Genomic DNA, 16,593 nt, shown 5'->3' on the forward strand with positions numbered 1-16,593 from the left:
CTAGAAAGAATTTCCCCTTCTAGACTAACCCAGGTGAATTTGGACACATGCTTTCCAATCTTGATATGAGTTTCCTGGTAGTCTTAGTGTTTTTTCCACTTTCCTCATTGATATTTCTGAAATGTTGCTTTGAAATGCCAATGTGTAATTTCTCTCTTGAAAATGTAAAAAAATAAAAACTAAACAAAAATGGGAAGTAGTCGCCACGGAGTAGCAGACTGAATCCACAGAGAATGACAAGGAAACAAACAAACTGGGCCCTGACATGCCGAACAACTTTTTGTCTTCACAAGGTTTTGACAGCAGGCTGAATGGAAAAAGGACACAGGGGAGAGACGGGGCTTTACCCCAGAATCCCATGTCTTCACTAATGACTAAAACACACTTTCTAAAGTGCCCCACCTGCCCACCCAGCAGGGCTTGTTTGCACTGTCATAAAAAAGGGTCAGACAAACCCCCAGCGGGGTCTTTATGTCCACTTACGACCCCCAGCTCTGTCTGCAGAGACCCACTCCCCCACTTCACCATGTCTGTCTCCTGCACTGGGTCCTCACCACATCTCTATGGCTAAGTTTAAATAACTAAAACTCTCAACTCTGACTGATTTTCACAAAACGTCTCCCTCCAACTTTCATTTTAAGTAAATCTCTACTTCTACTTGCAGACGTCCTGTGTAGTTTCAACATGATTACCCCCATGTCTGTTTTCAGTCATCTATGAATATTGATGTTAAAAGTATATGTTGTCATAAAATGTATAAAGTGGGATAAAATGGAAAGTAATGTACAAGTACATTCAAATTTAATTTAAGGACAGTGTTTCCATCACATCACGCCAAGAAGTGAGGCTGAATTCTGATCCAAGTCACTGAAGTTCACAGCATCAAAAACAAGTTTAGAAATAAAGTTTTACTGCTCTCAGAGCAGTTTCTGACAGTTGTTAGTGGAGCAGTAAACAGAGCAATAAATACATTAAATGGCTTAACACTTATAAGTTTTCTGGAGAAACTGACACACCTACTTTACAAGGCCCTTCAGAGGTTTGTAGACGAAAGAAGGGAGGAAAGTTTTCTCTCAGGCTGTTTTTAATTTATTTCACATGTGCTTCCTGCCCATCCGCCATGATTTTTCTTTTTTGTTTTATTTAAGTAGGAGTAGGTCAGGAACAACTTCAAATGAAGTATGAATAGAAACACGTGCACGTCCTTAGATTGGGTATCACTGATTATGATGAATTGGCCTTTATCCACATTCTTACATCTAGAGTATATTGTAAAATATCATGATTCATTGCCTGGAAAACTTATTATAAACAGAAAAGAAAAGTTTAAACTCTCTAAACTTTTCTGTTTGAAGTTTATCTTGAAAATATAATAACTTCACATTATTTTCTCTTTAATGGCTAAATTGTCTCCATGCTTTGAAATGTGCGTAACAAAGAAAGCTGCTTCAAACAATTAAACTGAGGAACAGAAAACACAAAAATGTGTAACACTGATAAAATACAATAATAGATAAATTAAGTTAATCATCATTGAGAATGATGTTTAATCAATGCTATTTGAATCAAAGTGTTTTTTAAAGCAACATTGGAAGACACACATTTCAATGGTGATGATCTTACTACCTGGAGTTCATTCTACCAGTTTCTCATAAAACAACTCAGGAACTGGATCCATAATTGTTTCACACCTACAGTAAACATGAGTTTCAACGGTCCTGGATTTGGTGTGGAAGAGGATAAACACACAAAGTCTCATTTCTCTTGTCCAAACACTGACTCCTGTTATTACCATGCCAGCATCAATCAAATAGCTGCCTTAAAACACTTCACCTAATTTATTTAGATTAGATAAGATAAGCTTGTTGTTGCCTCGTAGCTGCAGAAAAGAGACACAGGACAGAACAAAATAAAACCTGAATTCAGTAAAAGGGCAGCTTTATACAATAAAGGGTATTGACTATTAATTCTTGACAACAAATTTCTATCTATCTATCTGATTCTCAGACTATTAAAACCTAATCACATTTTCCTTTAAGCAGCCAAATGTGTCTGAGAAACCAGTCGAGCCACATAGTTTTTATCTTTGTATCAGCATCAAACTCACAGTTATAGATACAGACGTAAACGCTGATTCACCAAACCGCCACTCAGCCATCTGCTGCCGTTAAACAATCTGCCTGTATTTATTTTTTTATTTCATGGTCTGTCAGACACTGCTGGTTGGGGTGAATGTGTATCAATGATGGAGGTAGTTCCAGATGAAAAATTTGCTGTGATTCTGTCCAGTCAGAATAATTTTGCATTTTTTCCTCACAAAATGTTAAAAAGGAAACTTCAACTTTTTATCAGACATTTTCCTTTTTTTGTCAGATGCAGGAGTATTTTGGAAGTATTTCAAAGATATTTAGCTTCAATATAAAGGGTTTAATAAAAGTATTTGATTAACAGTTAAGAGAGTACTCCCATATTTTCAGAGAGTTGTGACGTTGTGATTCATTAATTTTAAATTAATTGTCATACGATACAGAATTACAAAACTTAGAGTGTTTAGATATTTCTGGATATAATACAGTTAACTAATGTCTGCAGTTTGGTAATAATCAGGACGTGTAGCCTATTATAGTTTTTTTAGGTATCGATTGAATTGTTCATAGAAATAGTTTTAAATAAAAACTATGAAAGTAACTGAGGCAACAAACACAACCACTCAAATAGATAAACAACAACAGCAGAAACAACGTCCGTAAACCAAAATGTGTTTTCTTAGGTGTGATCAGCTCCGTTACTGCTGTTACACTGGTCACACACCTACAATAACAGAGGCAGCACCTGTCTGTCTGTTTGTTAAGCTGTACTTAGCACTCTCACTTCCCATCACTAAGACTTTCACACACTAACAGTGTTGATTCTCACTGTGTATCTCTGTGTACAGGTGTTATCAGCACACTCTCAGCCTTGGATCGGGAGGATAAACCCGAGCACAGTATCGAGGTGAGAAACTTGCACTGCTTTTTGTTCCACCTGTAATTTAACACAGCCACATTTTAAATGTACTGCAGTGGTTTAATAGCAGCAAAATATCCGTTTTGAAGTTAAAGAGCTAGGATGTTGTGCAGCTCTTTGGTAACTCTATTATTCTAATCTATTATTGTGATATTAACCCTCTTTCTTCTTAATCCTCAGGTGATCGTTTCAGATAATGGAGCTCCTACTTTGCGTTCCACTGCCACCGTCGTGATCCAAGTTCTGGATGCTAACGACAATCGACCAAAGTTCACAGACAAACTTTTCCACGTCAGGCTGCCTGAACAGCGCCACCAGGCCGGTAAAAAGGAGGTCTGCAGGATGTTCGCCCGTGACGACGACGATGGGTCAAACGCAGTGTTGACCTACACTTTGCAGGAGAACAAGGACGAGCGTTTTGAGATCGACAAAGTGACGGGAGTGGTGACATCACACGGTGACTTCTGGCCTGGGAACTACACAATTCTCACAGTAGGTGTCCAGAACTGCTTCACATTTTTACACCGCAGACTGATGCCAAATCTGATCTGATCACATTGTTACGTCTCTGAAGTATGCGGCCTATAATTGTAAGAATGATAATAAGAATATTTGTGTGTCAACAGGAGCTGTGTGTCATTTGTGTGTTTTTGTAGAAGATGTGGCAACTTCAAAATCTTTACTGAGCCCCCCAGCTCTGCTAAAGACGCTAAATTACCTGTTCTTAATGCACTGAAAGGCCCTTCACTAACACCTTCTCTCAGATCAGTCGATCTTCCGTCTTTGTCATCACTCTGCATTACTGAAGCCAGCGAGGTTTGTTAGCTACAGAAACAGGCTCTGCAGGATGTCAGAAACTTCAAAAGCTTTTCTTGCTCCTCTTTGACATAAGAACAGTCACTAAGAGTCTGTTGCTCTTGTTGAGCACCTCTACAAGTATTTAAAGGATAAGGCAGATGTTCCTCTGTATCCGTTGTACTGACATCAAATTTCAGAAAAGAACCAAAACAACATGTCGCTCAAAACCTTTCATCTGTGACTCTCAGCCTCAGGCCTTTTGGCCACTTCTGAAGAAAGAAAATGTGTTTGGAGCAGCAGCTCATTGTCTGTAGGAGCAAATCAAAACTAACTTCAAGTAAATCAATACAACGGCGCTCACAGAGGATGAACAAGTATCAGACTCTGGAAACAGACGTAAAGCTTGTTGTAGGATCAGCTTGTTATTGGTCTATTTGACATTAAGGAAACAATCAAACCAAATATTTACCATTTGTAAACATTAAGTATTGTTTTGTTTTTTTTATCTTTTATGAAAACACCATTTTTGTACATGTATAGTAGCATAAAATCTGGATTCCACATCAGGTTAAATCTAAATTAAGGCTTTAGATTAAACATTTTATATATTTCTTTATGTGTAATAACGATTTCTCTAAAATTAAATTTGATGTCTGTTTCAGATTAAAGCCACAGACCTGGGCAGCCCATCACGTTCATCCACGGCGAGACTCGACATCGAGTGGGTCGCTCACCCGCCGCCCTCCACCGAGCCAATCATGTTTGACGAGCCCCACTTTACTTTTGCTGTCATGGAAACAGAACCTGTCACTCACATGGTGGGCATCATCATGACGGACACGCACGGGCTGAGATGGTTCGAAATCACAGGTGAGGGGAGATGAAAACACGTTTATGTTTAGAATTTGTGACGTGTATTAAATCTGAGTGTGGTCACTGTTGTACGTAAAGAAGCAACCTGAGAATCTGTTATCAGACCTATATTAGCCATTCAAGCTTCCCTGTGGTATCACAGTGAAAAGTGATCCCTGCAGTATTAGCTGATATTTTAAATAGAATTTAGAGATTACATAGGCAGGTTGAGGAACAAATAGTTAAGCAATTGGGCTGCCACAGAAGCTTAAGTGTTCCTCGGCTGGTAAATGACAACAAAGAAAAGGAGGAGAGTTGATGTCAGTGGAATCAGCAGGAACTTTTTCTCTCTGTGAGGATAAATCAGCAGCATCCCTCCTCTCATCACCTGCCAGATCCCCACAGGAGGATCAACTGGCATTTTCCCCCTCGCTTCTCCTTTTCCCCTCCGTTTAGACAATATTAGAACTGTCTCATAGATCTTAATGGAAAAACAAAGGTGCAAATTATTACTTTTTAATGAAATCAGCTCTAACTCTGGTTGTTTCTGTCTGATTCTCTGAGCCTCATATAATAACGTCAGGGTTTGCCAGGCGGGTCAGCATGTGCAGAGAAAGTCCGAGGTTCCTCCTGTTCAGTTTGCTGTGCAAAGCTCGATCTGTGCCAGAACACAGCAGACACTCTCTGCATCCCTGAGGAAGCATTCAGTTGTCTCATAGCTGCTGACGCCGGATGTTACGTATGGTGACATTTGTGTTTCATTCTGTCACGAAGTCGTGCTGTTGAGATTTGGTGTTTTAGCATATGTTTCATAAATATTTTAGCAAAAAACAATTTTTTCACTTTTGAATACATCTGTTATTTACTGAAAACTACTGTTGTGCTGTGAGAGCTCCCCCACATATGGAGGCAGTCGTCTCTTTTAGCGTCAGGGGAACAAAATGGTGACTGCTTTCTTGTATAATGGCACCAAAATGGCTGCTGGTTTAGCAGTTATTATTGCCCAAAACTGTCAAAAATGCTAGAGAGCAAAGTGAATTGTTTGATAATCATTTAGACACCAAGTAAACATGGTTAAGTTAGCTAGATGAAATCATCTCGATGTACATATGGCTACATTATGGAAATATTATAAATATAGTTTAGTAATGGTGACAATATAATTACCAACATTACCTACAAATGTCAGGCATATTATCACATTCCACCTCTGGTATTTAGTCGATGGCTGCAGGAGCTTTGACAGTTCAGTGTTCAGTGAATCAATCAGAGCTGAAGCGACAAACGTGCAGCGTTTTTCTCCCTGTGTGGTCTGAGAAGACAACTCGGTAATTATCTCTAATAACCTGTCAACTGTCAAAGGTCTTCTCTTCTCTTCTCTTCTCTTCTCTTCTCTTCTCTTCTCTTCTCTTCTCTTCTCTTCTCTTCTCTTCTCTTCTCTTCTAGTCGGTGTAGGTTGTCATGTATATAGACGTGAAGTTAGCTGTGCTGATTTCTTCTTTATGAAACATTATTTCATTTTTTGCCAGGAATTTGTTATATTGTGCCTCTCTGTTTTAAATCTCCCTCTAAAAATCCTTCATTTGAAATGGATGCCACCTGGATCCCAGAGAGATTCAGGATACCCTACCTATGAGTGGTAGGGAGCAGGGTGTATTTGGACTGGGCCACAATCCGCCTCAGTCTGCTCCTCAGTTCTAGATCACTGACCCTCATCCAAACAGTGGCACATGAGGGCTGTTGATGCACAGGACTCCACTCTCATGCTGATATGATCAGGAATTTATCTACCCACTTTACCTTCCTTCTCTCCAGCAGTAGAACCCTGATGCCTATCAACCCTCTGTACATGAGATAACTCACAGAGACAAATGAGTTGTTCTCTTTCTGTGAAAATGGCACACATCCCTTCTGTGTATCTGTTTAAAAACAACACTGCTGCATTTAGAGTCAAGTGGAAACACAAAACTAGCAGCAGGATGTCAAAGAGCAGGGAAAAGCTTTTTTCACACCAAGTCTATAATATGTACATATGTACATTGCTGTGCTCAGTGACGTGTCCTTAAGATCCAGGTTAACTGCAGAGTCTGAAGTCTGAGTATTTTAAAATGACAGTGTTGTTACCTCTGTTGTACTTTTGTTCTCCATCTAGGGGTGGTCTAACTGAACCTCTTTTTGTAGCTGTGGCAAATCCCCAGTTATAAATTTCATTTTTTTTCTCCCCTTCCTTGCCTTCGCTCTGCACTTGTTTGCACATTCTAAGTCCAGCGATGCAGGTTTCGGATAACTTCCAATTTGTGCATCAGTGGTTGGCAAGGAGAGTAAATATGTACTTAAATGTATTTACATTTAATTATTTGGCAGACGCTTTTATCCAAAGTGACTTACAGGTGAGATGCAAAGTAAAGGACACAAACCTTAAAGTAAAGTTCTCTAGAAAGAGCTGTTTTAGTTTGGACGGGTAGAAGTGCAAGATTTGTCATTTATTTTTATAAAAGTGCAGAAAAGTTCTATATTCAGCAAGTTTTTGAAAGTTAAGAGAGTTAAGTTCTTGATCCTCTACGTTAAGGTGAAAACGTAGAGGATCAAGAACTGAGCCCTGCGGCACACAAGTGAAGAGGCAGTGAGAGTTAGAAACCTGCCCCTGCCAAGATACCTTAAAGGTACATCCAGAAAAGTTACACATAAGCCAGGCCAGAACTGTCCCAGTGATGCCCAAATCAGAAAAAAAGTGCGTAAAAGCGACTTCCATTGTGCCTGGAGGCAACTACTGCAGAAAGTTCCACAGGAACAGGACATCTGGTTTGTGGTCATTTTAAAGTAAATCCCTAAAGGGAAAGTCTAATCTGATCTTAGTTCTTCAGTAGACTTTGATCACTGGATCAATGGAGCATTTAAATCAGTTTCTTTTTTCAGAATGCATTTTAAACCTTTATTTTACTCATGTTGTAGGATTCGAAACAAATCTAAATCTGAAAACTTTCATTGGAGTTTGGAACTGATAAACACCAAATAACCTAATCAGCTGTTAAGACTTTAAACAATGGCCGACTTTCTCTGTTGAGTGTGTCTCTTAATGATCTTTAGAAAATCAATTTATCTCTGTTATTTCTCCTCCAGGCATTTTCTTCTTATCTCTGTGCAGTGCTATTCAGGTATTTGTTCTGTATTAGTGTCCACATCACCCACACTTGCTCATCCCTAAATTGGTTCAATCTGAACCAAAACCTCATAAATATGCCTAAAATAGTGGGATGAACAAGGCTGCAAAGCGTATTGAGTTCTTTAGAAATACAATGTTGATCTGTCTTTTTCACAGTTTTCTCTGTGCAGCAGTTAAAGTATCATGTTTTCACTTAATACTTTGAGTATTAGTTCCCCTTTTTACCTCGTCTGCAAAATACCCACTTATGTGATATATTGTGCTACAAATAAGCACTTAGTGAGGAGAAGTGAAGAATATCATGTTAAATGGTTTAATGATGGATGGGCTTGAGGTCACTCAGCTTGTCTCGTTGTCTTTGTGGCTCTGATTGTGATAAACATAAAGAAGATGGATGAAGATATCGATGGACAGATAATGATGCCACTGAAATTCCTGCATATTTTTTTCCTCCAAGTAACGTGACATTTTCTGCACACAAATTTTTATTTTTTTTTTTTTTTGCATAGCCGTGTCCACAAGGAATTGAATGTTCAACCTTAGCAGGAATAACATATTTTGCTGGAAATAATTAGGAAAGTGAAAAATTGCTTTTTCAGTATATCTTCCTATGTCTGTGGTGAGATGTCAGTCAGTTGCATCAGGAGCCACGACTGATGATTTATTTGTTTTTTCAACATGAAAGGCTCTGTTGTTGCTGATGTGTATCTTACCTGGAAATCCAAATCAGTTAAACATACCAGTCAGTGTGACTGGTTGGTTATGCAGTGTTGCAGCTCTGTCATTTAACACGTAACTATTAGAAATGAACCTTTGGATGACACAGGTTTAAGTGTGTTTGCGTATCAAATAAGGAAAAGGAAGTGAGATGTTTAGAGAAATGTGTTTTATTTCAGTTTTATTTCCACCTGAACTGTAATATATATATTTAAATTAGAGTAAAACAACAACAGCATGTACCCATCACATAATGGAAACATACCTGTGAGTGTTCAGCCCTTTTGAAGGGTGGGTATCTTAATAAACACCATCTGGCCAAACAGGCATGAGGTTTACCTTTCTCATGTCCTTACTCACGACCTGCTGAGAGAGAGGAAACACTTGAAGCAAGAAATATCAAAGGGGTGCAGGATAAAACGGAAGGAAGGAGGGAAACAAGCAAGACAGAAAAGAAGAGGATAAAGGAGGGAAGAAAGTGAAAAAGAGAAACAGATGGGCATAGTGATCAGGTATTAGAGTACAGTATGTTTTAAAATTAGGCGTTTTGTTTTTTTCATTGTTAAAAACAGATAAATGAGAAACAAAACAGTGATATGTAATCAAATTCTTTCTAGAATATGCCATGTTCCTATTAGGTTTACAGAACACAGAACATTTACTTACTGAAGTGATTCAGTGCATTAAAACTGCATTTTTTTTATTGTTCTCCAGTTTTTCTCTCTTTAACTGGACAGTTCCTGCAGAAATGAAGAAGGGTCAACAGTTGATGGAGTAAACCTCTCTTAATGTACCTGTCTGTCTTCCCCTCACCTGTCTTTCTCAGATGGCGATGAGGACAAGGACTTTGACATCCAGAGAAACACAGGAACCATCTCGATCGCCCGGCGGCTCGACGCAGCGCGACACTCCAATTACAACCTGACGGTGCGAGTCACCGACGGCCACCACAGCGCCACCACACAGGTGAATGAATGAATCGAACAAAAGCATGCGACATATATGTAGTAAAGTTGGTTTATTGCACCAAAGCAGTGAAGAAATAGTTTCAATTTTAACTTTATGTAGCTGGTAAGAAATGTTAAGCAGCTATGAAACCTCAAGAAAATTCTTTTTCTCAACGCCTGTGTTCAATCTACAAACTGCAGGCCTATATCCGTGTGCTGGACATGAATGAGCATCGACCTGTCTTCCTGAAGCCGCTGTATGAGGTGAGAGTTGAAGAGAGCTCCAGTAGATTTACATTTCAATACAGAGTGAAGAGCTTTTGGGTGAGTTATTGCAGCAAGAATCAGTAGAAAGTGTGAAAAACAGCTGAGTTCTGGAGAGGATGTTCTCAAGAACCAAAGTCAGACTCCAGCAGTGTCGGTTTTGATGTCAGCAGATGCTCAGAGTTTAGAGTTCATCAGTTAGTTAGTTAGTTCACCTTGACCTGAATTTAATACTTTACACATTGTTTTGCTTCAGATTAATTCCCTATTTCCTCTGTGTGTCTTTTACTACAGCTATAAATCTTCTTTCTATTCATAATCAGACGCTTTGCTGAATAGAACTAATTGTTTTTTCTCTTCATCACTGTGAAAGTTGTCTTTTCTGCTCCTGTGTTTTCAGGTGAGGGTTCCTGAGGATACCTCACCGTGGAAGGACATCCTGCAGATCAGTGCCCAGGACGCAGACACCAACAGTAAATTGGTGTACTCCATCCACAGCAGCCTCCACCCAGATAGCACCAAGTTCTTCCATCTGGACCCAAAGAGCGGCGTCTTGGTGATGACAGAGGAGCTCGACTACGAGATGATCTCTGTTCATACGCTCATCGTTATGGTAAGCACAGTTATTTTAGTAGAATATCTATTACTGAAACAATTCTAATCGATATTTTCACCTCCTCTCTCCACTCCTTAGGTGCGTGACCAGGAGATCCCAGTCAAGAGGAACTTTGTTAAGGTGGTGGTTTATGTGGAGGACTATAATGACCACTCGCCAGCCTTCCTCAGCCCCCGCTATGAGGCCAGCATCTCCAATCTTGCTCCTACAGGCTCAGAGGTTGTCCGGGTCAAGGCCCTGGACAAGGACATGGGCAGCAATGCTGAAATCAGCTACAGTCTGCACTCTGGTGAGCAGCACATGGGGGGGTTGTTTCTCTTTTATTTATGCCTACCTTCACATTTACTCTGGCAGCTACAAAACGATGAAATAAAACATCTTATTTTATCCACACAAAAATCTTGATTCACTATGTAGTGTGATGGAGCAGTGACTTCTCATATTTGAGAAAACAAAACCATGAATTGACTTGCAAAAAATAGAAAAGTTGCAGAATAACATTTTAATACTAAATAGAAAATAGTTGTTTCTGTGTAGACCTGTAAAACGAGTGCAAAGGGAACTTAAATCTTCTGTCGCTTTCGTCATAAAAGAAAAGAACATTCCAGTCAGTGATATTGAAGTTTGTGACAAAATATCTAAGGTTGGTTGCTTTCTCCTTACAGGAAATATCGATAACATCTTCTCTATAGACCCAGAGCTGGGCTCAATCAGTGTGTCCAAACCTCTCGACCTTCAACCTCAGGACCAGTTCCACCTGATGGTGAAGGCCACTGATCAGGGTTTTCCTCAGCGCAGTGACCTCTGCTCTGTCCATGTCCACATCCGCATCTCAGACCAGACCCCACCTGCCTTCCCCTCAGATGAATATGTAACAGAGATCAGTGAACTAAGCACCATTGGAACACCAGTGGTCACCATCTCAGCTTCCAGCCCAGCAGCAGTTCATTATGGGATAGAAAGTGGGAATTCAAACGGGACATTTTACATCGATCCATTCACTGGATTGATTTCAACACATAAGCAACTTGATTTCGAGAATTGTTCCTCTTACAAGCTCAAAGTTACAGCCTCCACCACGGCCGGAGCCTCGTCCAAGACTGTTGTTTACATCTATGTGATTGATGAGAATGACAATGCCCCTGTTTTTCAGCAGAGGGAGTTCATAGGGCAAATAAGTGAGTCAGCACATATAAATAGCATGGTAATGGGAGAAAGAAACACCCCGCTGGTTATTCAGGCTTCAGATGCGGACAAACATGCAAATTCTCTGCTGTTGTACCAAATCCTTGATCCAGAGGCCCTGAAAGTCTTCAAGATAGACTCCAGTATGGGCACTGTCTCTTTAATTTCACCCGTTGACTATGAAGCCAAGGCCGAGTATCACTTCACAGTGCAGGTAAAGGACTCTGGGGAGCCAGCGCTGTATGCAGCAGAGCCCGCCAAGGTCACTATCCATGTCCTGGACCTGAACGACTGCCCACCACAATTCAGCACCCCAGTGTTCGAGTCATCTATCATGTTTCCAGTTGTCAGAGATGCTGAGATTGTGCGTGTCATGGCCCACGACGCAGACTCGACAGTCTCCTACAGTATCGCTGAGGGGAATCTTCACAATACCTTTTCTATCCACCCCACTACTGGAGTCATCACCATGACCAATATCTCTGAATTCAGACCATTTTATGAACTGGTTGTCAGAGCATCTGACGGCCTCTACAAAGACTCAGCCACTGTGAAGGTAAATGGAACAAACTTAACGGCCAGCAATCTTGGATTTGAGCAGAAAGTTTATTCAGCGAGTGTCAAGGAAAATCTGAAGACGGTCAAAACTCTGGTGGCTCTAAAAACCACAGGATGTTATTTAAATGAGCCACTTTCATATTCTGTGATAAACCCAATGGGGAAGTTTGCTATATCGCAGACATCAGGTATACTTGAAACAACAGGTATTCCCTTTGACCGAGAGGAACAAGATGTTTATGATGTAGTAGTGAGGGTAGAAGACATGAGAACTCCTCCTCGGACAGCTACAACCCAGGTCAAGGTTTTTATAGATGATGTCAATGACAACTTTCCGCAGTTTCTAAATTTGCCTTTTTCAATGATGATATCTGATGACTCTGAGCCAGGAGATGTTTTATATCAAGTAACTGCTATTGACAGAGATTTGGGAGAAAATGGATCCATTATGTACTCTCTGGAGCAAGACTACGACCTCTTCAGAATTGATCCTGATGTAGGCGATGTGTCCCTTCAGAGGCCTCTGGATTTTGAGGCCTTGAATAAGTATGTGTTGACAGTCTTTGCTACAGATGAAGGTGAGCCCAGTCACAGCACTGTAGCTCAGCTGAGTATTCAAGTAAGAAATCGAACCAACCCCATTTTTCAGACTCTGCTCTATCCACTGAAAGTTCCTGAAAATGTCCCCCCCTTCACCACCATCTTACATGTCCAGGCCAGGAATCCAGAAGGCTATCGGCTCATCTACAACCTCGAAGAGGAAAATGCCTCAACACACTTTCACGTTGATTTTAAAACCGGTGTGCTGACTGTCACCAACCCTCTTGACTATGAGACTCAAACCATGCACGTGTTGACAGTTCGAGCCACTGATTCTGTAACTGGAGCTTTCTCAGAGGCCTCGATTGAAGTAGAAGTGGAAGATGTGAACGACAATGCACCAGTTTTTTCAAAGCCATTGTACAATGTGAACATTGCTGAGGGACTTCCAGTCGGCACTTCAGTGATACAGTTATCTGCCTCTGATAGGGACTCTGGCAGAAATAAAGATTTGACCTTCACAATGGTGAAAACAGAAGGAAATGAGACAGATTTCTTTAAGATAGACCCTCAGAGTGGGCTTATTGTCACTAAACAAGTGCTGGACCACGAAGACATAAAGCAATTTAATTTGAAAATTAAAGCAACTGACAAGGGCTCTGTTCCTCTTAGTAGTGAAGCTCACGTCTTTGTGAATGTTACAGACGTTAATGACAACCCGCCAGATTTCGTCAGCTCCCAGTATGAAGCCACACTGGATGAAATGGCAAAATGTGGCCACATAGTCATCAAAATCCAAGCTTCAGATCCTGACGATGGCGACCTGAATAACCTCAGGTACAAAATCCTTTCAGGGAATGAAGGCCGGTACTTCAACATCAATGAATCCTCAGGAATCATCTCTTTTTCTAACGTTTGCAAGAGAAATCTGGATCCTTACTATAACCTGACAGTGGCAGTGTCTGATGGAGTGTTTCAGAAAGCAGCACCAGTCAATATAGATATGATTAACAGCAACAGGCACAGTCCGTACTTCAAGCAGAGCATCTATGAAGCAGAGCTGGCTGAAAATGCAGAAGCAGGAACTCGTGTGATCCGTTTAGCAGCCATTGACCCTGATGACGGTCCATATGGCAGCGTGGACTACACCATCATCAACAAACTTGCAGATGACAAATTTGCCATTGACCATGACGGACAGATTGTTACAACACAACCACTGGACAGAGAAAACCCCACCCAGAGAGTTTTAGCTATCAAAGTGATGGCAAAAGATGGCGGCGGCAAAGTGGCTTTTTGCACAGTCAAGATTATTCTCACAGATGAGAATGATAACGTACCTCAGTTCCAAGCATCCGAATACCAGGTCTCAATTCAGTCAAGTGTAAATAAAGGTTCCCCTGTCATACAAATCATGGCTTATGATGCAGACGATGGCAAAAATGCAGATGTCACCTACACTGTGGACGAGGCCGAAGAGGTGACTGAAGACATAATCGAGATCAACCCCTTCACTGGAGTTGTAAGTGTCAAAGAAAGTCTTGTCGGCAAGGAGAATAAAATCTTTAACTTCAAAGTTAAAGCCCGCGATGGTAGCCTTCCTTTCTATAACACCACGGTCCCCGTTCAGGTCAAAGTGGTTCCTCCCGAAGTTCCACTTCCGAAGTTTTCAGAACCTCTTTACAGCTTCTCGGCTGCTGAGGACATCCCCATAGGGACTGAGATCGGTTCAGTGAGGGCCGACTCGGACATGCCCCTTATCTACAGTCTGGTGAACGGGAACACAGTGGAAAGCAACAAAGACAAAGTGTTCAGCTTGGACAAAGAAAGTGGAACTTTGCTGTTGCAGAAGACCATTGATCATGAAAAGACCAAGTGGTACCAGATAGATGTGATCGCTCAGGGGAACCATAACGGGACAGATGTGGCATCACTGGTGTCTGTTAGCATCCAGGTCCAAGATGTGAACGATAACCAGCCGGTGTTTGATGCAAGTCCATACAGGGCCTTCCTGGCTGAGAACATGCCGGCTGGAACCACTGTTATTCAGGTGAGAGAAGAAATAACTACTCATCTTTAACCTGCACAAGGTAGAATAAACACTTCTTAGACCAATATATTGAGATGTGCATCTTTAAAATGCTTCAGTATGCTACTCCTGTACTGATGGTATACTGTATGTTGACCTGCAGGTCACCGCTAACGATCCGGACACAGACACCAATGGTCTCGTGACCTACAGCTTGGAGTCAGTACCTGACAACAACACAACTGACATCACAGATGTGTTCTCCATCGACGGTACAAGCGGCTGGATCACCACCATACGAGAAACGGACTGTGAGGTCACCAGGGTCTACAGGTTCAACGTGGTCGCCACCGACCACGGCGGAGAGGTCAAGCTGTCGTCCAGCGTCCTGGTGGAGGTGACCGTGACAGACGAAAACGACAACCCGCCAAAGTTCTCCGACGATGTGTACCGTGGGTCGGTGGTGGAGGACACCGGTCCAGGTGAAGTCATCATCTCCATGACGACCACAGATGCTGACATGTCCCTGGAGAACCGACTAGTGACGTGTTACATCACAGGTGAATGTCTGAATGTGTAGATTTTAACTTGTGTGTCAGTGCAGGTCACTGTGTTTGTGTATTATCACTTAAATTATTAATTAATGGTGCGGTTCGACTGTCAAATAGAAACACACCCATCTACAACAGAGCTGCTTTACACAAGATTCAGTATTTGCTATTATCTGCACTTTATTTTCTATATGTTTTCCAGCTAGTTTCTTAAACTTAGCTGGTAAATATTAGGATGTTTCCAACAAAGTCCTGCTCTTCTTAACGTATTTATTATATAAGCATTTATTTGGTTATTTTGCTGTGAGGCAGCAGAGAAGGGGAAAAAAAGGTTTATTGCCAATATTTATCACAAAGTTAAACAAAATGTTTTAATTTTTATTTACACATCATATACAGTTGGTGTATTTACTTGACGATTATAATGTTATTACTATCATTATAAATTGCTAAGCTGCATTAGAAATTCCTCAGTCAAGTCTGGAATTGATTATAATACAAATAAAATGCATTGATTGAGCAGTTATACTTAGAGACTATTATAACTTAGCAGTGATTATAGCAGTAATTCAATGGAAAACTCTCTGTGGCACATTTTAGCCGTGACTATAATGAGCAGATGATAGATTGATCTTTATAATTACTGTTTAATATCTTACTGCAAACTAAACTATGTAATAAATATATCTCTTAATAGAGCTACTAACTCGTTGTTTTTTACTCGAGCAGATGGGGACCCACTGGGCCAGTTCGCCATCGTCCAGGAGGACGAGGGCGTGTGGGGTCTGATTGTGAAGGAGCGACTGGACCGAGAGACCAAAGACAGATACACGCTCAAAGTCACCGCCACTGACGGGAAGTTTGAGGCTCCAGTTTCTGTGGACGTTCACGTGCTGGACATCAATGACAACAGTCCAGTGTGTGAACAGGTGAGGGGTTGATTCACTCTTTTATTTACAGATGTACACATTCTCCTTATAATTAGAAGCAGTTTGTCTTACTCATAATAAGCAGCGGTAACAAACCATCTGAACTGAACCTTTGATGTATGATCAGTTGCTTTCACCACCTCCCTCCATCACTGCAGACTGGAGCCCAGTGGCTGCAGTCATTTTATTTATCCAGCTCTTCTGGAGCTTCAATGGGAAAAGTGCTGTGCAAATGTAAGTGACTGTTGTTATTATCTTCCTGCTCCAGCTGGTGTACACAGAGGTGGTGATGGAAAACTCGCCCCCCAGCATGTTTGTGCTCAAGGTTTCAGCTTCAGATCCAGATGTGGGAGCTAATGGCCAGATCTCCTACACCCTCCACGGTCCAAACGCTGACAAATTCCACCTGGACCACAGGACAGGTACGGTGGGGTCGGT

General features: G+C 41.1%; 1 protein-coding gene across 2 annotated transcripts in view; it reads left to right on the forward strand.

Annotated features, from left to right (window-relative positions):
• Positions 1-16,593, forward strand: part of fat2 (FAT atypical cadherin 2) — a 48,840-nt gene that overhangs the window by 16,860 nt on the left and 15,387 nt on the right. For both annotated transcript variants that reach the window (XM_026357472.1, XM_026357473.1), the window contains 11 exons: positions 2,936-2,994; positions 3,187-3,498; positions 4,467-4,674; positions 9,363-9,502; positions 9,685-9,747; positions 10,148-10,360; positions 10,442-10,652; positions 11,029-14,696; positions 14,839-15,235; positions 15,956-16,155; positions 16,424-16,577. In XM_026357472.1, the coding sequence (XP_026213257.1) occupies positions 2,936-2,994; positions 3,187-3,498; positions 4,467-4,674; positions 9,363-9,502; positions 9,685-9,747; positions 10,148-10,360; positions 10,442-10,652; positions 11,029-14,696; positions 14,839-15,235; positions 15,956-16,155; positions 16,424-16,577 (5,625 nt within the window). The remainder of the gene's footprint in view (positions 1-2,935; positions 2,995-3,186; positions 3,499-4,466; positions 4,675-9,362; positions 9,503-9,684; positions 9,748-10,147; positions 10,361-10,441; positions 10,653-11,028; positions 14,697-14,838; positions 15,236-15,955; positions 16,156-16,423; positions 16,578-16,593) is intronic.

This window comes from Anabas testudineus, chromosome 10 (assembly GCF_900324465.2).
Source record: "Anabas testudineus chromosome 10, fAnaTes1.2, whole genome shotgun sequence".
In the NCBI taxonomy this organism is placed as follows: Eukaryota; Metazoa; Chordata; class Actinopteri; order Anabantiformes; family Anabantidae; genus Anabas; species Anabas testudineus.